The following is a 27,170-nucleotide window of genomic DNA, read 5'->3' as shown; positions in this document are numbered from 1 at the left end:
CAGACTTCCCTCTCCCCCTTCCTTCCCAGCCACACTGTCTCCTCACTGTTACTGTGAGCAGACAGCATATGAACTTCCCTCTTGTAAACAGTCTTCCATCAGGGATCAGGAAAACAGTGGTCCACATGCTTCTCTCCCCTCAAGGTTCTTCAGGTCACATTATTGGGCATTTCTTTGTTCACGCCTGTCTATGAACGAGCACTCTATTTCAGCATTTCTAATTCTCCTTCCTTACTGATTTTGTCTTCACAGTACTTATCACACCTGATGATATTTACATATATCATTATATACACAAATATACAATCATATCTACAATACATATTGTAGATATGGATATATAATGATATATAACATATATGTGTATATGTGATATGTATTATATATACATATATAAAATGTGTATATATAAAGATTTTTATATATATGCATAAAACATAATGGCAGATAGTGGAACCTTTAGAAGATGGGACCTAGTAGAAAGAGGTTCGATCATTGGAAGTGTGCCTGTGAAAAGAATATCGAGACCTATTACTTCCTTTCTATTTACTTCTTGGTCAACAGGGTGTGACGCTTCCTTTCACATGTGTTCCATACCCATGATGTTTTGCTTTGTCAGACTGTAACCTCAGAAGATGTGCAGTCAAAATAAGTCACTCCTTTAAGTCAGTGCTTCTCAGCCTTCTTCTTTTAAAAAAAATTATTTATTTACTTTATGTTCTTTGGTATTTTGCTTGCATGTATGTCTTGTGAGAGTTTCAGACGCCCTGCAACCGGAGATACAGACAATTGTGAGCTGCCGCATGCATGCTAGGAATTGAACCCAGGTTCTTTGGAAGAGTAGACAGTGCTCTTAAAAGCTGAGCCATCTCTTTCACCTCATCTTCTCAGCTGTGACCCTCATGTTGTGGTGACCCCAAGCCATAAAATTATTTTCATTGCTACTTCATAACTGTAATTCTGCTACTGTTATGAATCGTTATGTAAATCGCTGATATTCCGGATAGCCGACGGAAAGCTCCTGAGAAAGGGTGGTGGTGGCTCACAGACTGAGAACTGAGGTATTTTGTCACACTCACAGAAAACTGATTAACACAGGATCAAAGAACAGATCCAAGTTTTGAGGCCAAAAAGCTGCCGCTTGCTGACATAATTAAATAAAGTCAGGAGCCCTGCTCTATCTACTGCACGATCAGAAAGCTTGCCCCTCCCTCTGCAACCCAAGGAAGGCTGTGGCAAGACCAAGATTTGGTCTGACTCCCCTCCCCTTTTTTTTCAAGGAGAGAGGAAAAAACTAGAGATAAGCTATATTCCTGACATTTGCTGTGACATCAATTTGATGGAACTCCCATAATGTGCCTGATTCTAGGCACAGTGGTTTTTGTGCAAACTATTGGCTTTCAGTTGAGGAGACAATACCGCAACATGCTTTTTAATGAAAAAAAAAGAACAAATAAAAACCAGCTATCTCTTTTCCTCATTCCTGCAGGTGCCCAACCAGGTTGACTCGCTGGAGTGCATTTTCTGCATTCTTAATAGATAGCTAGAAGGGACCGCCTTCCTCAGCTCCAGCTAGAGGGGTAGAAAGCTTCAGAGGGAGGGTACGCATCTCCAGCTCCTGCTTCCGCAGTTGTTGAGCTACTCCAAAACGGGAGACGTTTGCTGTCTCAGGTAATAGCAGAGAATTAAGGTAAGAGAAGTTGGGAACTTGAGAGTGGGAAGGTGGATGGAAATTCACATGGGAGTGAGTTGGAGGTAGTGACATACTGTTCTAAGTGAGATTGAATCCGGCTTTTGGGGGGGGCAGATTTCACTCTAATTGGTCACTGTGACAACCACCATCACCGACTCTGCACCCCAGCTTAGCGGTACTTGATGCATTTTGCAGGAATGTGGTAAAAACCTGTCTTTAGAGTGTCCACGTGGCAGACTGGAGGCTGGATTTCTGGCTTTGGATTCTTCCGAGATGTTCCACATTATTTTGATAATATTTCAAGGTCTACTTGGAACACTTGGGGTCTTTATTTTGTTCCTGACATCTCCTTAGAGTCAGCTTTATAGTATCTTTTCTACCCGGGTCAGACCATCTCTCTCTCATTGGAAGATGAGGCTCTCGAGTTTTTCATAGGGATGTCGTGCAATTTAGTTCTTTATAGGATTAAACCAAATGACAATGATCAGAATGTGTATCCTTTTGGAATCAATTTACTCATTTTTTAAAGTTGGGGTTCACTGTGTTGCCCAGGTTTGTCTTAAACTCTTAAGCTCAAGTGGTCCTATTGTTCTGATTTTCTCGGCATGCTGGGACCACGTGATCCCATCACATCACAGCACCCAGATTAACTCTCTGGATTTAAATATTCATCAATTGCTGTTTCCAATGGAGTTAAGTATAGCCCAGAGAATTCCTTGTAAGCTGGATCCAGAGAAGTTAGACTTGCTGAGTAGATGCTCCTGTGTGTGCAGAGGAAAGAGGGGCAGTGGTAGAATTTGTGGTTGATTCAAGGTCTCTACTAGCCTACAGTGTGAGCTTTCCAAGTGAGCTGGTATGATGGCTGGCTTTTCTCTGGTCAGTCATTTGCCATGTGCTTTCTTAGTCTATACCCAGTGAAACCAGTGATGCTGTGGTGGCCCTGCTATCCCAAGAATCTGGCTACTTCTTTCTGTGTGGCTTCAGGGGAAATTGGCTAAGAGATTGCAATCTGTGTCAGGCCTGAGATAAGCAGGGTGGCTGATGGCAGGGTAGAGCCTGAAAGGACTGTTCTGCACCTGCAGCACCAGACAGTTGGAGCCTTCAATGAAAGCCCTGGAGGAGAATTCTGGGGGCTTCACTTACATCTCTTTAGGGAAGACATGTGGTTGCCTTAGTGTCCTGGCTCACAGCCCTTTTAGGACTAGAGGTCCGCCCCAGCCCCACATTTAATAGATGGAGACACTGAGGCTAGAAGAGGGAGAGAGACTTTTCCACTCATCAGTTAGAATAGTTAGAAGTAGATAGAGCCTAGAGACCAAGGGACCCGAATTTGAATACCAGCTTCGCCATGATCTAACTTTATTTTGTTCTCTCTAACATCTACTTTGCTTATTTTAAAATGAGGGTGGTAATATCTGCTTTGAAGATCAAAACACTGGAGAAGATGTACAGATAGTTTCCAGTACAAACAGTTGTTATATAGACTGTAGCTTTAAAATGCCACTGTCTCCACATACTCCCTCCTTTATCATCCTCAATCCCTTTTCTTTGTATTGACAACTCCAAGAATGGGAGTATACATTGTAGTTTTATCGAGGAATAATTCACCTGCTGTGGAATAGATTTCCAGTGTACAATATTATGTGTTTTTTATTGTTTTTATTGAGCTATACGTATGATGAGTATTGACAAATGTAGGAACCGCCACATGCATCAGGACAAAGGTGAGACATGGCCAAGCACATGGTGTTTCAGGGCCTATAATCCAATTCTTGGGAGTCTGAAACCAGAGAAGTATACATTTGAGATCAGCCCAGGCTGCATAAAGAGACCTTGCTAGACACCTTTGTGTACTGGAGAAAAAGATATGGGACACTGGCAATAGAGGTGAGGGTTCCTTCTTGCCCCTTCCTCTTCAGCTTCTGTGCCACAAGCATCCACTGTTCTGACATCCAGCACCATAGGTGATCTGTGCTTCTTTCATATAAGTGAAACCATAGATGTGGTATTTTTGATTTGGTCTTTTCACTCAATATAATAAGATTTATCTGTGTTGTGTGTAGTGGTTGCTTGCTCTACTTTTTTGCTAAGTAATAGTTCGTGGTATGAGTCTATCAAAGAAAATGCATTTTTCTGGTAATAGACTTATTTAATGACTTCCCTTTGGGGGATATTGTAAACACAACTGTTAGTGATGCTTATGTAGAAGCATTTGTGTGTGTGTGGCTGGGGTACAATGATCCCAAAGGAGAGCCGTTTAGAAAGATTGGAGGCCAGTTTGGTCTCCAGAGTGAGTTCTAGGACAGGCAAAAACTACAAAGAAACCCTGTCTTGAAAAGAAAACCAAGAGAAAACAAGTTAGAAAGATCCCCTGCTTGTTGCCAGATTCCTTCCTAATGTTCCCAGCATAATTGAACCATAAAAGAACCATCTAAGACTAGCTGAGGAATTCACACTATTTGAATTCTTCTAAGAATAATACGAAGCCTAGAGGGATTTGCTATCCTCTACCTCCAGATTATTCACTGAGGAAAACCTCAGGCCTTCTGCCTCCTAATAGTCTATGTGTTCCTTGGATTGTACTTCCAGGACATGAATGACACTCAGCTACTGTTCATTGAGCTCCAAAACGTGCTCAGACATCAAGAAATTTGTAAGAAAGTCTCCATGACATATAGGCTCTCATAGACTAGACAGAGAGGCAATCTATTAAACCCTAGACATCTATGTTAAATTCACAAGATTGGCTAGTTTAAATATATTTTTAGTCAGAGTACGCAACAAGTCTGGTTGAGGTTAAAGGTAAAGAAGCAGTCCCGGGGACTCTTTTGGGTTCCGAAAATCTGTGTATGAAGACTTTCAGGCTGGTGCTACTGTAATTGCTAGTTTCAAAGATGGACAGGGTTCTGTGCAGGACGGGCTCACGGGAGATTCGGTGTGATTTACTCTATTGCACACACATTGTAAGGCTTGAAAGCAGTGCTGGTGGACAGTGTCTAGCCCACCCTAGATTACTTGGTCAAGCTCTCCAGGCGGCTCTGGTTGAGGTGGTTCTGGACACCCTGGGCTGTCTAGAAGCTGGTTCTCGCTAGACTGTGGTAACTGACCTTGACTCATGCATCTGGGAGGAACATACTTCTGTAGAAAACAAATCACTCTGTGATTTGGCCTCAATGCTGTGCCACATTCTCTCTCCTGGTGCTTGCCTAGTCTGGCTGTTTGATAATCCCCCTTTGTCAGAGAAGGCCACTATTAGTGCTTGGCCAAACTTTGCAGTGCTGTTTCCTGAACCCTCATTATATTGGGCTTGTTGTTTTTCAAGAACCCTGTGGTTCCTTGTAGGGTCCAATGAGGACCTGCACTTGTAGGAGCAAACTGTATATCCTTAAGAATGGGGCAACATAGTCAAAGTACATTATGTATCCATATGAAAATGTCCTTCTGAAACTTACAAGTGTTAATTTACAAAAGAAAGAAAAGAATGCCATTCACCCAAACTTCAGCTGAGCCACTCAGTAAAAATAGGGCCAGTGACATTTTTCATTTGGTTCACAGTTATCTGCTGTGTTATCTTCTGTTCACCATGGAAGAAACCAAGAAGACTCGTGTCCAGATGCCCAAAAGAAGGCAAAAACCCGTGAAGACCCAGTGGAATGCCCAGTGCGTCCTTCTCACCTACTTCCAAGGGGACATCAGCAGCGTGGTGGACGAGCACTTCTCCAGAGCTCTGAGCAAGCTCAAGAGGCCACAGGGATGGAGTTCCTCCAGACATGGTGAAAATGTGGTCCTCAAGAGTGGTGAGTGTTAGGAGGGAGGAGGCTTTCACCAAAAGACCAGCTCTTTGAGGTACTCCATGATCTCGGCTTTCTGTGTGGCTAAGAAACATCATGGAGACCTTTAGGGTAAAATGGACCATGCTTAGTCAAATGAGCTCACATACATCACTGTTTCTATGATTGTACTATTGCTGATTTCCTAGTCTGCACAGTGTGGAGAGCTCTGCCACTGTCCGCTCCACTTCGGCCAGCTTTCAGGGCTATTATTACTACTGTCAGCCTGAGGGCAAGAACACCAAAGGATCCACGATAAGATAAAGGGCAACCCAGAGTCCTGCCAGCCAATAGTGGATGATCTAGCAAGCAAGGGAGGCCCCAGGCAGAGTCTTGCCACATCTCTCCCACCTGTCAGGGGTGTCTATTGCTCAAGAGAGCCATGTCACAGTGTGTAATTAAATGGTTTGTTTGGGGGAAGCCATGGATCAGGGGTCGTGCGATGCCTTTCATAGACCTTAGGCACTTTTGCCTTCATGGGTCCCTTTAAATTGCAATTTATAATTGCATTGGGACAAAAATAATCTGGACCCGGATGATGCATTTTTTTTCTGTATGTGGAATATCAGTTTCATGATCTTTTGGTTTTAAAGTAATGATCCTGGACTCCTGCAAGGGACTCTAGACTTTGTGGCTCCTCTGCCTGATGGGGTTAGGCCATGTGGCCCCTCTTATCTTCTCAACATGTTCATGGGGGCTGAGGCCTTGCTGCTGTTAGGAGCTCACTGTTTCTCTGACCAGGCCTGCGTGCTGCGGATGCCTTGTTTCATAGGCAGACGGATGGCCTCTAAGCGGGGCAGTTTATGCAAAGCAGACACGTGAAACCCCTGACCGTAAGCAAGGCCATCTATTTGCAGACTCTGTCACCCTGCCTTTTTCCTTCTGGAGTACACAAGGCGTCAGCGTGTATCTGATGTGCTGACCTTTGCAGAATCTGCATCTTTCCTAGAAGTTAATTTTCTAGGTAAGCGATTTGATTTTCTCAGAGAATCTTGTGGGTCAGAACGATGTGGCAGAGATACGGTAGAGGGTACTCAATCTGGTGAGTGCTGTTTTCCAACTACTTCTCACGATGCCCGATTCATGGAAGCCACTCAGTAAACACCGCTTGGGTGACTGGAACTGTGATTTGGAGCAGAACATAATGACACAGAATGGGCATGCTATGAAGAAAAGGGATTTGGGCTGGGGGTGGGGCTCAGTTGGTAGAGTACTTTTTCAGCATGCCTGGAGCCCTGGGTTTGAGCTTCAGCACCACAAAAAAAAAAACACGTGGTATCACATTCTTACAATCTTAGCATGTGGAAGATGGAGACAGGAAGACCAGGAGTTCAAAGTCATACTCTGCTATACAGGGAGTTCAAGGCCAGCCCAGGTACTTGAGCCCTTGTCTCAAAAAAGGAAAAGAAAAATACTTGTTTTGGCATAGAGTTCTGACCCAAGGTCAAGGGCCCATTTCCTCTATTGGTGACACAAGGCAGTGTTATGCAATGTGTCACACAGCAAGGGCCTAGGACAATATGTATATTACTGGCTTCTCTCCTTCTTGTCACAAAGCCACCCGTAGTTTAATCAGTCATACAGTACTGATTCTGATGACATGATTGAATGATTGAATCCCTAATCATCTCCCTGTAATCACAGGGACTCCCCCTGTAATCACAACAGACTAACTACACTTGGTACCTCTTAATACCTTACAAGACAGGTTAAGATCCAATGGGAGTTTCAGAGAAAACAAATCACATTGAATCCACAGACAAGGTCACCGCAGAGAAGGGCTACTATGTGACACAGAGTCTTAGATCCAGTCAGCCTGGTGCCAGGCAGCTCTACTACTTCCTGTGAGTGTGATCACAGGGCATGTCACTTTATCTGCCTGTACCTGCTTCAGTGATGCTAAAATGGACCATTATCAAAGTACAAAAAAATGTTTTCAAGATGTCAGTGAGGTAATGGATACCAAGTGACAAGCAGCAAGCGCTGTGTTTGTGGGGGTTGTTTTGAATGATTATTATGGCTACAATGGCCTACATTCAAAGCATTAGGATCAGAGAGCATCAAGACCCTCCTATGAGCTTTTACATTGTACGGTGCTTTGCTGGGTGACTGTTCTAGTGTTTTCTGGGACTCATGACCTCACCATATATGAAGCTGCTGCCTACCAGTAGACCTTGGGCATGGCCTTATTTCTTAGTAAACCAGCTTCCTTGGGCCGAAAAGAGACGAGGATTGTCTTCTTGACTTAGCTTCATGGATATTGCATTTTCCTCTTGACAGTTTCACAGACCCCTTACATTTGGTTCGGGACTAGGCAAATATTTTATTAGCTGACTGAACAACTGAAGAGAAGACTGTCTCCCTCCAGCTCTCTCTTATCATAGCTGGAGTCGGGTTTCTCCTATGCTTGGTTTCCTCAAGGAAGGGCCCCATGAAAGGAGTCTGGGCTGGTGGAGGTTCTCATTGCTGGTGTTATATGGCACACAGGCAGCCTCAGACATGGTGAGAACTGATGAAGTGGCCTATCATTACTGACTGCTGCTTAGCATTCCCTTAACCCCTTCGGGCCAACCCCAGGCACCAGGCAGCCAGGCAGAGAACAGGCCCCCGTTCACAGGCACCCATAGAAGATTTGCCCACATTCTAAAGGCACTCTGTCAAGCCGGATATGCAAGGCCCAAACACAGAGACCTATATGGAAATACCACCAAGTCTCCTGGCTTCTCCCACTAAGTTCGAGTTATTTATTTCTTTTAATTATATGTGTATAATATACAATGGGTGTGCTTTGGGAAAGAAAATAGCTGAAGAGACCTTAGAGGTATCTCCTCTTTTAGAGGATGGTGGGGACTTCACAGTCAGTATCTGGGAAAGCTTCAATAGTTGTTATTTCGTGAGACAGGGTATGGTCCTGGTGCTCAGGGGTCTTGTCTTAATAACGTGTTTTTCCTGTCCCCTTCCTCCTAGTCCTAGTCCCAAGTGCATTCTTAGACCTGGGAACATGCTCAAAGGCTACTAAGAGAAGGTTAGGGGTGCTGTCTTGAACCTGCGCAGGTCCTCTGGAGTCATCCTCAAAGGCTTCCTATCTGCCGCCATTAGTGGAATGGGAAGGAAACACCATGCTTCTCATCCATGGAGAATAGTTATGTGTGATATAGTCCTGCTACCTGCTTGTGGCCCCTTGAGTGCTGTCAGCATGGTACCTTCCTTTCCAGTAAGAAAAAGGACCCATGTGTCCCTAGCCTCTGTGAGGAGCCAGATACCACAAGAAATAACTGCATTTACTCCACCCCTCAAAATCGACCACAGCTTAGACAATGTAAAGATGAGCAAAGCTAGCTGAGTGCAGTGCACATACCTGTAATCCCAGCACTTGGGAGACTAAAGTAGGGTGATTGCGCATTTGAGGCCAGTGTAGGATATGTGGGGGGAGTTCGCTTAAAATAATAATACTAATAAAATACTAGCAAATCAAATCTATGGTGCTTACCTTTAGGGGTGGTGGCAGTAAACTGGGAGGGCACACATATACATATATATACATACACACACACACACACACATATATATATATATACACACATATACATATATATGTGAATATGTGTGTATGTGAATATGTATATATGTGTATGATGTGGGATTCTCCTCTGTATGCTATGAATATATTTTATTACAATTGGTTAATAAAGAAGCTGCTTTGGCCTATACCAGGGCAGAATATAACCAGTCTGGAAGAGATATATATAGAGAGAATAGGTAGAGTCAGACAGACACCATGTAGCTGCCGAAGGAGAAAGATACCCAGGATCCTTACCAGTAAGCCACAGCCTCATGCTGATATATAGATGAATAGATTGGTTAATTCAAGGTGCAAGAGCTAGCTTGAAATACACCTGAGTCATTGGCCAAACAATATTGTAATTAATATAACTTCTGTGTGATTATTTGGGTGTGAGAAGTCGGGAAATGAATGAGTGGCCTCTGTTTACATTGTGTATGTGTTTATGTATATATGCATATATATATATATCATGACTATCATATGAAAGCTTTTTGTTGGAATCTGTTATATGACTTATCTTACTGCATCTTCACACCAACCCTATTGATTACTTGCCCCTATTTCTGGTGAGGAAACTGAGTTGTATAGCCCAGTCACCCCTCCAGAATCTTACCACAAAGGCAGGACTCCCTGTGTAGTGCTGTTGGCCACTCAGCCTGAAGATACAAACCTACATTCTGCATCCAAACTCTCAGAGAAAGGAACCTGTGTATCTAGCAAAGAGAGACTATGAAAGAGGATAGGACTGAGAAGGACTCCTTGGTGTCCCAGAATAGGACTGTATCTCTAAGATGATTCTTCAGTTGTCATGTGATTTTGTCATTAGTTAGTTCAAAGAGCATGTATCTTGCCCTTGAGTGAATAAAATATGGAGGGACTGTGTCACCAGCCACATGGACAAAGAGCACAGTCAACATGTACAGACTGTGCAGGCCAAAATTGGACTTTTCTGCTCCAAGGTGTGTGTGCTTGTGCTTGTTCGTGTGTGTGTGTGTGTATGTTTCAAACAGAGTGCCACATGGGGTTATAATGCACTAGTATTAAAGGCAGAGGAAGAGGAAAAAAGAAAGAGGAGGAAAAGGAAGGGGAGGGGAGGGAGATGGAGAGCAGATGAGAGCAGCAGGAGGAAGACCATCATCCAGTTATATATTTATCTTCACAGCTGTGGCTCATAGTTTGGTTATTTACAAGTCAAGTCATTTTTTTTGTTTAAATATCGCTTAGCTGGATGCAGTGAGGCTTGCCTGTAGTCCTAGATACTCAGGAAACTGAGGCAGGAGGATTGTTGGAGACCAATTCAGGGTCAGTCTTGAAAGAATAGTTAAACTGTCTCAAAAAAAAAAGATTTTTGTGTGTGTGTGTGTGTAGCTTTGGAGCCTGTACTCAAACTCACTCTGTAGACCAGGCTGGCCTTGAACTCTGCTTCTGCCTCTGCTTCACGAGTGCTTGGATTAAAGGTGTGCATCACCACTGCCCAGCAAAAAAAAAAAAAACAGAATTTTTTAACCTGCAGATAGTATATTCATTTTTGAAAATTTTGAAACCACAAATGCACACACCTCAATTTTTACACAAAGCCAATTTGCGTGTAAAAAGATTATAATTTATTTTTATTTGACAATAAGCAGAATGACACATCTTTGTGCCATTGTTACATATTGTATGACAATGTTTCATAGCTTGAGAGTATCATGCTTTAGAGAAACCACATTTATTAAATTTCTGGATTATTAGTAATCTTCCAGTATATTATTAACATAACTTTAAGCATCCTTGAAGCTAAAATTTTGCTTTTATTTTTGATTATGGAATGACCAAGGCTATAGTTTGCTTACACATTGTGTCCCCAATAAAGTTTCAGTGTGCTGATGTGAGAAGCTGTGAGGTCTTTTTAATTGGCAGCATAAGAGGAAGGGATGGATGGAGGGTAGGGGAGTGGGGAGGGGAGAAGGGGAGTGGGGAAGGTAGCATGAGGGATTGAGTAGATCAAACCGGATATAGTCCAGAGAGGGAGAGCAAGGAAAGAGATATCTTGAAAGAGGAAGCCATTGTGGGGTTAGCAAGAAACCAGGCACTAGGGAAAACTCACAGGAAACCACAAGGATGACGCCAGCTAAGAATCTAAGCAATAGTGGAGAGGGTGCCTGAACTGACCTTCCCCTGTAATCAGATTGATGGAAGCAGATGCAGAGATCCACAGCTAAGCACTGGGCCGAGCTCCTGGAGTCCAGTTGAAGAGAGGGAGGAACAATATTATGAGCAAAGGGGCCAAAACCATGATGGGGATACCCACAGAAACAGCTGACTCGAGCTAGTGGGAGCTCACTGACCCAGGACTGACACTGAGGAACCAGCCTAAGACCAAATTAGGCCCTCTGAATGTGGGTGACAGTTGAGTGGCATGGGCAGTTTGTGGGGCCACTAGCAGGGGAACCAGTATTTATCCCTACTGCATGAATGGGCTTTTTGGAACCCATTCCCTATGGAGGGATACCTTGCTCAGCTTAGATACATGGGGGAGGGCTTGGTCCTGCCTCAAGTGATGTGACAGACTTTGTTGACTTCCTATGGGCGGCCTCACCCTCTCTGAGGAATGGATGGGGGTGGAGTGGAAAGAAGTTGGAGGAGTGGGAGGACTGGGGGGGGGGAGGGAACTGGTATTGTCATGTAAAATAAGATTGTTTTTTTTAAATTTATTTATTTATTAAGGATTTCTGCCTCGTCCCAACAACCGCTTCCCATTTCCCTCCCCCTCCCCCGATCAAGTCCCCCTCCCTCATCTGCTCGAAGAGCAATCAGGGTTCCCTGACCTGTGGGAAGCCCAAGGACTGCCCACCTCTATCCAGGTCTCCTAAGGTGAGCATCCAAACTGCCTAGGCTCCCACAAAGCCAGAACACACTGAACCTGATAGAAGAGAAAGTGGGAAGTACTCTACAGCACATGGGCACAGGAGACCACTTCCTACGTATAACCCCAGCAGCACAGACACTAAGGGCATCATTGAAGAAATGGGACCTCCTGAGGCTGAGAAGCTTCTGTAAAGCAAAGGACATTGTCACTAAGACAAAAAGGCAACCCACTGCCTGGGAGAAGATCTTCACCAACCCCGCAACTGACAAAAATAAGATTGTTTTAAAACTAAAGATAAAAAGAGGTGTGTTGCTCCTCTAAGAGAGTCCCTGTTAGTTCTCAATTACCAAGACAGTGAGCTATTATACAAGAGTGAACTTGACCGCTGAGGTGTTACCTGGCTTCCTATCTCCCCTTGTAATCAGTCTTGTACACACTTCTTTAATGAGGCCATTCACTAGGTTGTCTTCACTAGTGCTTGTGTTTGAACAATCTATCTTCCTCTGAAACTATTAGCTAAATAAACCCAGTCGCAGCATCTTGTAAAGGCAAACGGGGTAAAATACTCAACCAAGAGTTTCAATAATTGTAGCGATTGTGAGTGTGTTTGTGTATATCTGATATGTTTATCTATCTATCTATCTATCTATCTATCTATCTATCTATCATCTTTCTATATATGTGTGTATACACACATATATGTATATGTGTGTGTGTATATATATATATATGCTTTTATAATGTTACAAAGTGACAAATTACCTGCTCACCTTAAAACAGAAAGGTTCAATTAAGATTTATGAGTAGTGTGTGTGTGTGTGTGTGTGTGTGTGTGTGCATGCACACATTTGTGAGCATACACACGTGTTTGCAATGGGGTATGTGTATTCATATGCTCTAATGTTTGTATTTGAATATATGTGTGTGCATTCATTGAAATATGTAGCCAGGACCTGCTATGTGCCAGGCATGGTGAGAATTCCCAGAGATATGATGGTGGAGAGGAGAAATGAGCTAACTCCATTCATACTGGGTAATGGGAAAGAGCATTAGTGAGTGAACAAGAGTGACTGATAAAATGACTTAACACTGCTGTGAAGGGAACAAGCAGGTTAGTGCCACAGAGAGTAACAGAATCCTCTCTAGTCTGGAGACTCCTATTTCTAGGAGGATGATGTTAGAGTTGGTGTGTCTAGAAAGTAGTCCAGAGTACAAGGTCTGGGCTCCCATCCAAGCATGGAGGTGGGATCATTCCCTGATTTGGGTGCAAACTTTATAGTACAACAAAGGCCTTCTTGAAGGTTCTGGGGTTTCCAAAGTGTGCATGGGAGGGAATGGTGGTATCTCTGACTGTTCTTATGAGGAGGGAGGAGTGGGTACCACTTTAGCTTAAATAGTGAGGAGAGAGAGCAGAACTTTCTGACTTTCTGAACATTCCTGGTCTTCAGACTGACCAGCCTCAGGAATTCTAGAGCCTTGGGTGGGACTAAGAGGTGGGTCTAGATGCTTAGGGTTGGAGTATATGGATTGGAAGTCAGCTATATTCTCACCGAAGTAAAAATTCCTATCTACCTCAAGTGGCTCTGAATCCAAGCCTTCAAATGCTCTCCGCCCATTCATGTCGTTTTGGATTTGAGAAAGTATCAGAGTCACCACTTGGGGTCTCTTGCACATGCACCCAGAAGAAATTAAGAGGAGGCACTTGGGTAAGACAGTCAGTGCAGCAGCAACCTTGAGAAAGTCCAAGGTTTAAGGTGTCACCCTGTGCCCACAGAGCAGATGGGCATTGCTACAGGCATAGTTGCCCAAGAACCCTGAGAAAGAGTAGCCCACCCAATGAAGGGTCTCCACTCAATGGGCCACAAGCATCCAAAGCAGATCTGGAAAAGTAGGTCCCTCAGACGACTCACAATATTGGGGTGCTTTGACTTCAAGATTCAAATCATGTGCACTTCCATATTCTTCCATGGAAACTGTACTGTGGTACCCCCAGTGACTATACGGAGGACAATGGTACTGCCAAACTCCCCTTAACTAGAACAGAAACAGTTAAGAGAAGCTTTGGAAACCTTCTGTGGCCCTGCTTTCCGTATCCCAGACATTCAGTGAGCACCCGAGGCATATGTATGAGATCTGTAAAGCTGTCCAGATGGAAACTGCCCTGTTGTCAGAGGCTGGGCTTTGTTTCTAATTTGTGCTTAGGACATGCAGTACTCCCGTTAAATAAGAGGCATAGACGCTGATTATATGAAATCAGCTTAATCATTCTGTTCCAGGGCACACGGTGCCCCGAGATCTAGTTGCTAGAAATACCAACTTTCAAAAGTAATATTAACCCCTGAGACTGTGTCGCAATGTATTTTCCTGTCTTTCGTTTTATTAGAGGAGCCTACTAGGACCACAGCTCAATGGGAGGGGTGCGAGATACTGAGCAGAATGCCTGTGTCATATGGGATTTGCCATCCATATAACAGGCAAAGCTACCATGGTGGGTAGGGATACTCCAGCAGCACTGCGCTGGCCTCTAAGATCGTTTTTTCATTTTATACAAAATTCGTTCAAACTAAATGTTGAGCAGAGCTGAAAGAGATGCCTGTGGAGAGAAAGGGAAGCAGTGTCTCAGACAGACTCGCTTTTGTCATCCCAGTCACGCTCCCCTCCCTGCCCACTCCTCCGTTATCTTAGATAGATGAGAGGCTCCAGGATTTAAGCATCACCTGGTAGAACTTCCTTCCCCACTCTCGCCTGAGTGGATGCTGAGAATGGGAAAACATCCATTCATGGTCTTGGCTATGGTAGACATTTGTGATCTCAGAGTCGGCTACTGTCCCAGGTGCAACTGGGATCGGAACCTAAGGAGATTCCATCCCTGTTAGTCAGTCCACATGACCTTGACAAGGGGAAGTAGGGTCATCTGTTGACTCCAACCATTCTGCTGTTGCAGAGTGAGGACCAAGCAACTGCTTTCCTATCCAGCATTCACTGTTCTTGCTTCGTTTCCTACCAGCCCATTATGCTTAGCTACCATGGCCCAGTTTCTTACCATTTTCATGCCTAAGATTGGGTTCAGTTCCTAGAGTTGTGTGACAGACCAAGACAGTTAAGAATTAATTTCTTTATACAGTTCTGTGGAGTCCTCCAATCTGCCATATTTAAAGTACCAGCTATCCAATAGAGCTAACCAATAGCAGCAGCAGAACAAGAGCTTCATTACAGAAGACTTCATAAGGAGCCAATGTTCACGTGGGTGCAAAAATGCACATACAATGTTCACTGAGATGTCGGTAACATAATTGAGAAATGGAAACAACTAACTGTGCTGTCCACAAAGGGAACCTTTCTTAGTCTATCACTGACTTATGGTAGAACAGTATACAGCCATTTAAAAACTAGTGTTTGTATTAGCAATAAGGTAATCTTTCAAATAAGTTGATACCACAAAAAGACTTCTTCAGTAAAAAGGACTAAAATCCAACTTTTTCCTTAAGCAAAAGAAAATGGTCCTGATGAAAAACGAAACAAAACAGAACAGAACAACGCCGTTGTGCCTTCTGTGTGTCCCTCTGAAATGGGATGCCCTTCCAGTTTAGCCTGTTCTAAATCATGTTGTATCTTTCTGCAATCATTCTGGATTTAGTCAAAAAAAAGAGAGAGAAACAAATGTTTAATGTTTTTATCTTAATTTTTCTGGGCTTAAGCTTGTGCATAAATCTTGTGGAAGGAAATGATGACATTAAAATTAGTAACTTGAAAAAGGCTTGTGTTTGCCTCCATTCATTGCTGTGGGAGGATGTTTGTTTTGTTTATTTCTCGAGACTGCATCTGCTGTAGCCCAGAGTGCTCTTAGATTCATTGTATAGCCCAGGCTGGCCTTGAACTCAAGCCAATCCTCCTGCCTCCGTCTCCTGAGCATGAAATTATAAGCATGTGCTACTATGTTCAATGATATTCATGATATTTTAATGAAGCAAAACCAGTCTGAAAAATAATATAAACAAATCTAGAGGTGGCAGTAGCTACTTATGGACACTGTGGTTAGTGTGGGTTTTTAAAAAACATTTTCTGCTTACTTTAAGTCAAAAATATATTATGGGGCTAGAGAGATTGCTCAGTGGGTAAAACCTCTTGCCAAGAGAGTGTGATGACTTCAGCTCAATCCCTTGAGCCTATCAGTGAAGGAAAGAACTGACTCCTGAAAGTTATCGTTTGGCCTCCTGCACTTATATACACACCTCTCTCAATACAAATAATAAAAATAAATTATATATATTGATGTATACTATGTATAGTATATTTCTGTTTCGAACATTTGGAGAAAATACTTAACATAATGTCTGAATCTTTTCCAGATTGCAGCATGCCCCTGAATCAGTGGCATCTCACACCTTCCTGGACAAAGCCACAGCCAGAAGCATCTCTAGCAAATGGCGCCAGCAGCAGCAGCAGCTTGGATAAATGTGGTCCTAAGGCTCTAGATCAGAATCCGCTGTCTGTTCCCAAGACCCCCTCTGCACATCCTCAAGAGATGTGGCCTTTTCCCTCTCTAGCGAGGCCAGACTTCCTAGAGCCTGCCTACTTTCGTGGGTTCCCCAACAGGCCTCCGGCTCCAGGGGTCTACCCTGACGGGAGACGCGGGTCCCTCCTACATTTACTCCAGCAGGATAGATACCTAAACCGTCCTCTGGAACCTGCCGCCAGGGAGAACTGCAACCCTGCCAAGACAGCTGGAAGCTCGGGCCTGCACGGGAACCTGCCTCTCAACTCAGAGCACTGTAAGGAAACGCTCACAGATACTTGCAAGGTCATTGTGGTTGGCAGTTAGTTGGCAGGGCATAAGGGACTAAGACAAATACCGCCACTCTGGACATAGATGAGGCTGCCGCCAAGAGGCGTGATTTTACTTAAAACTTGCATATGTTTTCACTAGGCCACATTGACACACACAGCTTATGGGCTAAAGGAGACAGGCAAACAGTCAGGCTTGGCCTGAAATAATCCCCCCAGTCTGTTGCCTTGGCTCTGTCCTGGAAAAAATGATGGGCTTATGCCTAAAATCATAGGGTCTCATATTTATCTCCACTCCACTGAATAATCTATTTGCAAAACAGAGCTCTATTGATGTACCTACAGGCTCTTAACTCTGTTCTCCAAACAGGTTGACAACTTGCAATGATGCCAGACTCCTGGGCAAAAACAAGGGCAATCTACACCAACCATCTGCTCCACACATTAAAATTCAAAGCAGCTGGGGAGACCGCCTCATAGCTGACTGCAGATACAACAGTATCTGGCTGCCTGTGACTCCTTCCTGCACCCTGGGCTCCAACTCACTGTCCTTTGGGTTTCTGCACCCTGAACATTTCTTCTCCCCCTGGACAAAAAAACAAATTGAATCTAGATGTAAAAGACTCACCATAAAACAGGAGTCCCTTCGTTTTTTTTTTTTTTTGGAAGAAAAAGAAAGGGGGAGAATTATGCTCATTATACTTTCACCAAAATAGCGATGCACTCTGCCAGAAGATTGGCCTTTCTTGTGAAACGTTTGATGGATATAAGATATACCATACTCTTTCATGAGGCCAAGGCTGCATCCTCTAGCATCCTGTAGCCTGGGTGAATTATTTTCTCCCACAACTTTCTTATCCATACATATCTGCGGTTTCACACCTGAAGGAAACCACTGGATGTTCTCCTTGCTGTGAATAAGCATACAGTCTACAAAGGGCCCATTCAGCATAGCCCGCCAAGTCTGACACTATGTCCCATGTTAAAAACAAATTTCCCATTAAAATAGGACCCCACTCTTTCCTGTGTTTGATTAGCTACATATAAAGAAAAGAAACCATGCAAATTGCATGCGTAGGAAACTTCTGAAAATGGATATTTCTGTCTTCTTTTTCACAAATCTTTGACTGTATTCAGAAGGAAAATGAGAACAACTGTGTTTATATGGATATCTATGCATACACACAGCAGAACTCTGCTTCAACAGTTGCTTAGAAAGCAGATGGCACAAATCAGCATTTCCCAAACATAGCAGCTCTAGAAAGTTCCAATCTGATTCAGCAAACCTTTAGTGAGCATCTACTAGAAGCGAGGCACATCAGGGCCAAAGAAGGATGCAGGCATTATCTTTTGCCGAGATTGCTTCACACATTCACAGAAATGTTTAGCATCTAAGCCTCAACTGGAGAAAGGCTTCACATTCCACTATCAATGTTGACATTGCTTGCATTCACTGGTGTCTGATAGTCCACAATTCACTATGTTAGAGATCCTTCGTTAGCTCTGCCTGGGAGATGGGAAGAAGTTGTTAAAGGATGCTTCACGAGCAGAAGAATCTTCTGTTTTCAACATCCCATAAGAGAAATCATGTTTTGTGTCCATAAAGTGAAGGACAGGCAATCTGGGACCTCTGGGGTGGTACAGGCTCCCAGCCCAGGATTTCATTTCCATTCATGTCTTCTTCTTCTTTTCTAGATAAGAAAATCTATGGCCATGAATCTGCCTATCCCAGTTTTGGCAATGAAAGTAAGTAAACTTTCCCTGGGTTCAAACTTTCACAGTGTAGCTCTGTGCCCCCAAAACAAATGTGAAGAGTGTGTACTATAGCAACTAGAGTCTCCGGCAGCTTCTGGGAGCCTTGGTTCCACTATTAGTGTTTTTATTGGTTTCATCTCAGTTTCAGAGTCCGAATATTCACTTTGTATTTTGCTAAATTTCTTGAACATGCTCTCACTTTGCCAGAGAAGCAACTCTGCCGAATTCTTTCATCTGAGCCCAAATCTGTCAAGGTGACTAAGATGAATGAAACCATGAAGATTAGCTGTTTCAGAGGTTCGGCTTTCAGCCACCCCGGGACTAAATCTGTGGTCAGGGAAAGTGTGTCTGAGGCCCAAGGGCAGAAACCTGGGCTTTACACTAAATTCAAAATTAGAAGCTGCAAACTGAGAACAGTTTGAACAGAAAGGAAAGAGAGCTTTGATGCAAGCTAACTAAGTTCAAGGTTCCGATGCAGCTTTGGCACGTACTAGTCTCAGGAACTTGCTCACATTTTGCAAACCTCCCTATGCCTTAGTTGCTTCATTTATAAGACTATTATAAAATTAGCGACCACTGCTTGGTGGTGGCGGCACTGAGCCAGGTGGATCTCTGCAAGTTCGAGGTCAGCCTGGTCTACAGTGCAAGTTCCATGACAGGTTCTTAAGCTAAAAAAAGAAGCCCTGTCTCAAAAACCCATATGTATAGTGACATACCATATAGGGGTTCTGTGGAAACTTAATGAAATAATGTAAGTGGATGCTTAGAATAATACTTAGCTATAATGTGGTGGTTTGAAAGAAAATAGCCCCCCAAAGGAGTGGTACTATAAGTGGGTGTGACTTTGTTAGAGTAGGAGTGGCATTGTGGGAGGAAGTATATCACTGTGGGAGTGGGCTTTGAAGTCTCCTATGACAAGCTATTCCAATTGAGAGTCTACTTCCTGCTGCTTTCTGATCAAGATGTCGCTAGCACCAGTTCACCTGCATGCTGCCACAGCCCACCATACCGATAATGGACTGAACCTCTGAAACTGTAACCAAGCCACCACAACTGAATGTTTTCCTTTATAGGAGTTGTCATGGTCATGGTCTCTCTTCACAACAATATAAACCCTAACTACGACTTATAGTTAGCCAATGAAACAGTATAAAGTGTCTCAGAAGTACATCCCAGTGACAGATGGCTGGCCCAGAGTGTTTTCTTAGCAGGCCCTGGGGTTTATCTCTAATATAAAACAGAACCAAAAGCCAAGTGCATAAGACTTTTTAGAAAGCATTTTATTTTCCCCAAATTTACTCAAAGAGCAAAAATAAGAGCCACCAGCATAGTCCCTGAGCTCAGACATTGTATAGTTCTGTGGTGACCGAAGCAGCAGGAAGACATACTACAGGCTACAGTCATTGCTACTTTCTCTGCCTTCGGGACTTCTGTACCAGTAAAGCAGAATCCTAAACCACATCCCAGAAAAGAACTTCAGAAGTGAAGCTAGCAAGTGTATTACGTAGAGCTAAGGGGAAATACATGCTTTGGATCTGTGTAAGGAAAATATACATATTTGATTTTAAGGTATTTTAAGTTGCATTGATCAAGGGATACAATTTGCAACAAGGTTTGATGATTAAGCAAAGGTCAAACTTAAATTGTTTAAAATTAAATAAAAAGTATGATAAATGGTGGAATTATTTCTCTTATCTTAAAGACTTTTGCAAATCATGTATATCATAGCGTGGTTCATGAAGTGCATCATTTAGATTTAAGGATGAGAAAGGGATACTGATACAGTTAAAATCAAGGCCACAGACAATGTGGCTCTAAGTAAGCATTGGGGGGTTATTTTGTGTTTGTTTTCTGAGGTTTCACACATTGTACTTAATCAAAGAAATAACCATGAAGAAAGTATGATAAGAAATACAGCTGGCATTATCATCCAGTGTATGGTCTTATACTAGAATCATAGAAAGTATTCATTATTAATACATCCATTCAACATGAGGAACCTAGAGTTCAGATAGGCTAAGGAAGTGGCCCAAGGCCACATAGCTAGCCACTGGTGACCTTGGACTCATCCCTGGGCTCTTGTTTGATTCTTTGTTATTTTGTTTTGTTTTTTTTTATTTTTTTTCAGAGACAGGGTTTCTATATGTAATAGTTCTTGCTGTCCTGGAACTTGCTTTGTAGACAGGTTGGCCTCAAACTCACAGAAATCCTCCTGCCTCTGCCTCCCTAGTGCTGGAATTAAAGATTCGTGCCACCACGCGTGACAGCTCAGTTGATTCTAAAACTAGCTTCTTCACCATGACATTTACCCTCTTTTCCAGGAAGTCAGGCTCCAGAGAGAAGAAGCAATCTCTACTTTTATTAGCCTCGGTGGGAAGAAAAGAATTCCTTTTCACTCAGCATGATCATGTTTTTCTACTGTGGATCCAGAAGCCCTAAAGAATTTACTGTGGCTTTCTGTCCCTGTTGCTAAGAAATATCGCATCAGGCACAGATTGCTTCTCTTTTCAATTCTGCTCTGTTTTTCCTTAGCAACCGTGCCCGATGGCAGGGGTTTTCAAACAGAAGCAAATCCTTAGCCTATAAAATGTCGGAAAGAGCTGTTGTGGGGTGGAATGCGCAGAGATCCACCTGCTGGCCATGGTTCCTCCTCACTGTGTCCTCTGCCCTCCCTCTGCCTTAGAAGCCACAAGCTCTCCGCTTCGCAAGCAGTGTCCTTAAACCAGACCTGAGCTCATGGGATTTTATGAGACTGTTTAGCTTTTCTGACTAAATCAAGAGATCAAAACAACTCAAGGAAAGTTCCAGCTTAAACCAGACTGCACTCAACCTCACTCCAGCCTCAGATAAAAGCCAAATAAAAATGATAAAGCAGAAGGCTCCCCTCCCCATGAGAGAACTGGTTGAGGCTACTGACTCCCTCCATCTTCAAAGTCTGGACTCCAGAATTTAGGGAGAAGCTGAAAAAATCTCCATTTGGACCTCCTTAATAAAATATTTTGCTTAGAAAATTTAGTTCTTCACTTCCAAATAACTGATTCGAAGGGGCATTGTTGAGAAATCTGAAATGGAGATTGAACCAAGTCCCTGTTGCAGCATGGGCCCTGCTGCTGAGGCAGAACTTATTCTAGAAGATTCAAGCAATTTCTTGGTTGCCCTTCCATGAGTTTCTGTAATGCCTTGCTCTGAAGATGAGGATCATGGCATCTAGTACCCAATACGTGCAAAATTGGACTGTTGGGGTCCTTGCATCATCCTCAAGGAGCCTAACTAGCCTATACAGACCATGTACGTCCATCTCGAAGCTCAGAGTTAGCAATATCTGGGTGACAGTGACTTTCTTTTAAGCACTAAACTGTTAGCTTCATCCATGCAGATGCCCACAGTTGCTTTTGTTAAGTTGGAGGGACAAGATGAGGTTTACTTTATCTCCCCAGTCTGGTAGATGTATCAAATTTGTGTGACCGGGTACTTGCCACATGATGACCCCAGAAGCCCCTGCCATCAGTCTTCCCCATCCATGCCATACTTCCTCTTCTTCAACAACCCAGAGTGTGAAGAATAATAAAATTATGCTGTTTTTGGATGCCACTAGCTTGTATTCTAAGTATTTTCTTTTTGTCTTGAGTCGATTTTTGCCATCCACTATCTCATTTAAACTTCCAAACAATCTGGAGGTTAGCATTATCATTCAGCTACAAGACCCCGAAACTTACCCTTGAGTAAAAACACAAACAGCTGCCAATTTTCCTACTTCAATTAAGAGGGGACGAAAGAACTTCGACGGGCAGACTCCATGCTCCTCGGACATATAGGCAGATTCTTGTCCAGATGAGCTGCTATTCATCCTCTGATTTAGACTTCCAGATCTGTTCTGTTTTCAGCTGCCCACATGACTTCTAAAGAGCCTTTTAGCATTCACTTTGTCATTTTACTTTTGCAATTTTAAAATGTTCCACCCTACCCCCGCCTCCAAAATCTTGCCCATTCTTTACATACATAGGAGGCGTGGCTGGGCATTTCATACTGTGCATAGCCTCACATAAGCACTGGTTGGTTATCGGGTGGTGTATTAGTGGAGTGGGTGTGTGTTGGGGGTGGAGCAGAAACAGCAGGTTCCCAGCAGATCGAGCAAGCAGTCTTGATGCTCCTGTAGTGCTGGAGTTCCGAAACCAAATTCACATCTCTCTACAGTTGGGGATGTGTGACAGCAGCCTGGTGGGCTGACTCACGTTGGCCCTCACTCTGCAACACACACCCCCCTTTCTGACCTTTACAAGCTAAAAGAAATGAAAGTGCTTCAAGAGGGCTGGAAATTCTCACATGTTTGAACGATGCCTATCTCTACCATAGCAAAAACAAAACGAAAGGGAACAAAGTCCATCTTTCTTCTTTTATTCTTCTCTCATACATTACATCCTGACTGAAGTTTCCCCTCTCTCCACTCTTCCCAGTCCTCCCCACACCTTCCCTCTCCCCTAGACCTACCCCTCCTCAATTTCCCTTCAAAAAAGAGCAGGCCTCCCAGGGATATCATCTGAACATGGCATAACAAGTTACAATAAGACTGGGCACAAAATCTCATATTCACGCTGGATGAGGCAACCCAGTAGGAGGAAAAGGGTTCCAAGAACAGGTTAAAAAAAAGTCAGAGACACCCCCTACTCCCACATAGCTGGGCAAGTGTCCCTGAGGCACTATGAAACACCTTTTGGGTATATGCCCAGGAACCACCATATCAATATTCATAGTGGCTGTACAACTTTGGACTCCCATCAGCAATGGAGGAGTGTTCCTCTTGTTCCACACTCTTGCCAGCATGAGTTATCACTTGTGTTTTTGATCTTAGCCGTTCTGACAGTTGTAAGATGGAATCTCAATGTACTTTTGATTTGCATTTCCCTGATGGCTAAAAATGTTGAATAATTTCTTTGTTTCTTAGCCATTTAAGAATCCTCTATTGTGTTCTCTGTTTAGATCTGTATCCCATATTTAATTAAATTATTTGGTTTGTTGATGTCTAATTTCTTGAGTTCTCTATATATTTTGGATATTAGCTTTCTGTTGGATATGGGGTTGATAACAATTTTTTACAATTTTTTTAAGCCTTCAAATGTATTTTAATAAGATGATCCTGCATTACGGCTCCATTTCTCAGAAAAATTTCAAATTGAAGGTATCAGGAACAAATCAAACAATCACCAATAAAAAAATGCACAGTGTAACTACCTAAGATAGGCAAGGCTAAGAGCTACTGTCAGACCTTCAACACACAGCAACCCTGTTCCCAAGATTGTACTAGGCCTATCAAGAAAAGCTGTGAACAGCAATATCAGACAGAAAAGGGCATTCATTCTTGAGAAGTCCTTACCCAAGAAAAACATGGAGGCAAGTTAACACAAGACTTTTTCTTTTTTTAAAGATATGCTAAAATGAAAACCTCTAAGAGAAAATGTCTTCCTTAGGACACGAAGGGGTTATATATGTGGACATTTGTCTGAATTCTCACCTGTGAGTGAATGGAGGAATTGGGCTAGTCATTGGAGGCTGTTTAGGTTTTGTGGTATATATGTGGCAGTGTCTGTGGGGTTGGGGGAATAAAGATGAAACAGTAATTAAAACATGATGAATAAAGGAGGGAGGGACAGAAGAAGAAAGCAAGGAAGGAAAGAAGGAAACAGGAATGACCAAGATTAATGGAGCTCTGAGTTCACTTTGCTATGGCTCAAGGCCCTCAACAATCAACACATTTCAGGAATGCACCAGACAGACTTGAGAAAGCAATATACCACAGACTTTGATTTGTTAAATAACACCCCTCCCTTGCCCTCTGTCTCCAAGCATACTCCCTAGAGTATTACAGGCAGGGAAGACCTATCTATTGTGAAGAACCCCTAACACTTTTCCAGGGTAGAATTCTGGCTAGTCCAAAAAGAACCTTTCTTTTAAGGGTTGCGGGAAACTAGACACTGCAACTTTTATTTAGTATTGGCTGCATTTATTTGGAGCAAATTCAGCTCCAGGAGCTGGACGGTTGGAAGCCGGAGGATTTCCACCAATTGCTCCAATTCCTTTCATTGTAGCATCTTGGCCGAAACGTTCAGTTGTTGGTGGGGTCAATCCCAAAGTTCCATCTGGCATCATAGCGGCAGGTCCTGGAGGAGCTGGGGTACCAGTTGGCACAGGAGCTGGGGGCATGGCGCCTCTACTGTTTATGCCCATAGCACCTCCCATAGCCATTTGGCCCATCCGTATCTCTTGTTCTCTCACATCAGGGAAGGTTCCCTTGAATCCTTCCTGCTGTCGCTGCATCATTTCTTCTCGTTGCCGCCGGATTTCTTCCTCACAGTGCCTGTGTTCCTCTTCCTGCCTGAGCTCTAGCTGCTTTCATTTCTGAACCTCTTGGTTATGCAGCTCCTCCATTCTCAGAAGCTCTTCTTGACGCCTCATCAAATCCTGCCTCATTAGCATAACCTGGTGCTCATGGAGTGCTGCCCCCATCTCCATCTCCGGCTTCTCACGAGCCTCCACTTGATCCTGCTGTTGCTTCTCCATCTCAGTGAGTGCCTTCCAGAGCATGGCATACTCATACTCAAAGGACCCCGGCTATGCAGTTCTCGCTCCTTGTGAAATTGCTGGTTTTTTATAACCAGCTTTTCTGGAAGTCCCTCCTCATCTTCTAACTGGTCCATAGGTTCCACAGTCACAGGCCGAGGATATGTGGTTTGCAAGAAGGAGCCTTTACTGCATCTGTCCAGAGCTTTCCGAGCAGCTGGCTTCCCCGAGAACTCAACAACGCCTTACCCCGAGGGCCTTTCTCGGTCATCCACAATGACCACAGCCCTCTCCACCTGGCCAAACACAGAAAAGGCTTCTTCCAGCAGTTTGTTGGACACATACTGAGGAAGGTTGCGGACTGTAAGGGATGCACTATGACAGGCAAAGCGCACACGTAGCTGCTTTCCACGGAGTGGCATATTATCCAACTCCACTTTGACAATTTCCGCTAGGGTTCGTGTTTCCAAGTGAATAAAGCCAAAGACTTTATCCTTATGAATGAAAACCTCGCCTGCTTTCCCATATTTCTCAAAAAGTTTCCTCATTTCCTCCTCAGTGATGTCAGGAGGAAGATTGCCCACAAAGAGACGGCTTCGTTGGGTGAAAGTCTTCTCTCCTGGTTTCCTAAAGTTCTTCAGGTCAATAGGTAAACCTTCATTCTGGCTGCTGGCCTGCTGTCCATTTGCAGGTATTGGTGGGGGTGGTCGCTGCTGCTGCTGCTGCTGATGGTGCTGCTGGTGGTGATGTTGATGGTGCTTCCTTGGAGTATGGTTCTGCTTCTCCAAGTTAAAGGTTTTATTGCTCTGCATGTTTGCACCCTTGACTTCGATTTGAGCACAACAAAGTATCTGTCTTCCAATCCTCTCTAACCCCAACTTCCTCTGCCCACAGTTCTTTGCTCAGAGTAACGGTAATGCTGCACGGCCTCCACCGTTCTGAGGAGAGAGCACGCGACCCTCTTTTCCCATTTTGTAAGCTGCTGTTTCAGCTTCTTCACAGTATCCTTTGCCTTACAGAAGCTTTTCAGTTTCATGAGATTCCATTTATTAAGTGTTGATTTTATTGCCCGTGCTACTGATATTCTGTTCAGGAAGTTGTCTCCTGCCCCAATGTAGTCAAGGCTATTCCTCACATTCTCTTCTATCATGTTCAGTATATCTGAATTTCTGTTGAGGTCTTTTATCCACTTGGACTTGAGGTTTGTGTATGGTGATAGGTATGGATTTATTTGCATTCTTCTGCATGCTGACATCCAGTTAGATCATCACCACTTATTAGTTGTGTTCTTTTTCCATTGTGTGCATGGATACTGGGCATCTGAACTCTCTTGTTTTCATGCTTGGATGGCAAGCATTTTATCCAATCCCAGTTTAATGGTAATATATTAAAATAGCATGTCACTATGGTTTTTTGGTAAAAAATAGACCAGTGGTGATTCTAGAAAATAAACTCAGAAATGGCATTTTCGTGAACATTCTTTTATTTTCCCTTTTTAAAATTTTTATTTATTTATTTAAAATTTCTACCTCCTCCCATCCTCCCATTTCCCTCCCCCTCCCCCTCCCTCTCCATTCTTAAGAGAAGTCAGGGTGCCCTGCCTTGTGGGAAGTCCAAGCCCCCCCCCCCTCCATCCAGGTCTAGGAAGGTGAGCATCCAAACAGACTAGGCTCCCCAAAAGCCAGTGCGTGCAGTAGAATCAAAACCCAGTGCCATTATCATTGGCTTCTCAGTCAGCCCTCATTGTCAGCCACATTCAGAGAGTTCAGTTTGATCACATGCTCTATCAGTCCCAGTCCAGTTGGCCTTGGTGAGCTCCCCTTAGATCAGCCCCACTGTCTCCGTGGGTCGGCACACCCCTCACTGTCCTGACTTTCTTGCTCATGTTCTCCCTCCTTCTGCTCTTCATATGGGCTTTGGGAGCTCAGTCCAGTACTCCGATGTGGGTTTCTGTCTCTATCTCCATCCCTCGCCAGATGAAGGTTCTATGGTGATATGCAAAATATTCATCATTGTGGCTATGGGAGAAGGCCAGTTCAGGCACCCTCTTCTCTGCTGCCCATGGACCTAGCTGGGGAAATCCTCTTGGACACCTGAGAATCCCTCTAGAGTCAAGACGCTTGCCAACCTTAAAAT

At 43.6% G+C, this 27,170-nt stretch overlaps 1 protein-coding gene and 1 pseudogene across 1 annotated transcript; one reads left to right on the top strand and one right to left on the bottom strand.

Moving 5' to 3' along the window:
- Positions 1 to 5,276: 5,276 nt before the first annotated feature.
- Vgll1 (vestigial like family member 1) lies at positions 5,277 to 16,761 on the top strand. The gene is made up of 2 exons (XM_041637356.1): positions 5,277 to 5,490; positions 16,289 to 16,761. Exons 1-2 carry the CDS (start codon positions 5,277 to 5,279, stop codon positions 16,759 to 16,761), a joined length of 687 nt encoding a protein of 228 aa, XP_041493290.1.
- Positions 16,762 to 24,461: 7,700 nt separating this feature from the next.
- LOC121437542 lies at positions 24,462 to 25,852 on the bottom strand (annotated as a pseudogene).
- Positions 25,853 to 27,170: the final 1,318 nt, after the last annotated feature.

Source organism: Microtus oregoni, unplaced genomic scaffold (genome assembly GCF_018167655.1).
Source record: "Microtus oregoni isolate MIOR12 unplaced genomic scaffold, Mior012 000052F_ref0000163, whole genome shotgun sequence".
NCBI classification, from domain to species: Eukaryota; Metazoa; Chordata; class Mammalia; order Rodentia; family Cricetidae; genus Microtus; species Microtus oregoni.
Note: the sequence above shows the minus strand (reverse complement) of the source record. Positions and strands in the feature narration are given on the sequence as shown.

Excerpts from the sequence above, each read along its gene's own strand:
- Vgll1 (XM_041637356.1), top strand. The coding sequence starts at position 5,277 with ATGGAAGAAACCAAGAAGACTCGTGTCCAGATGCCCAAAAGAAGGCAA. Across the intron at positions 5,491-16,288 it reads AAATGTGGTCCTCAAGAGTG|ATTGCAGCATGCCCCTGAAT; the intron begins GTGAGTGTTAGG and ends AATCTTTTCCAG.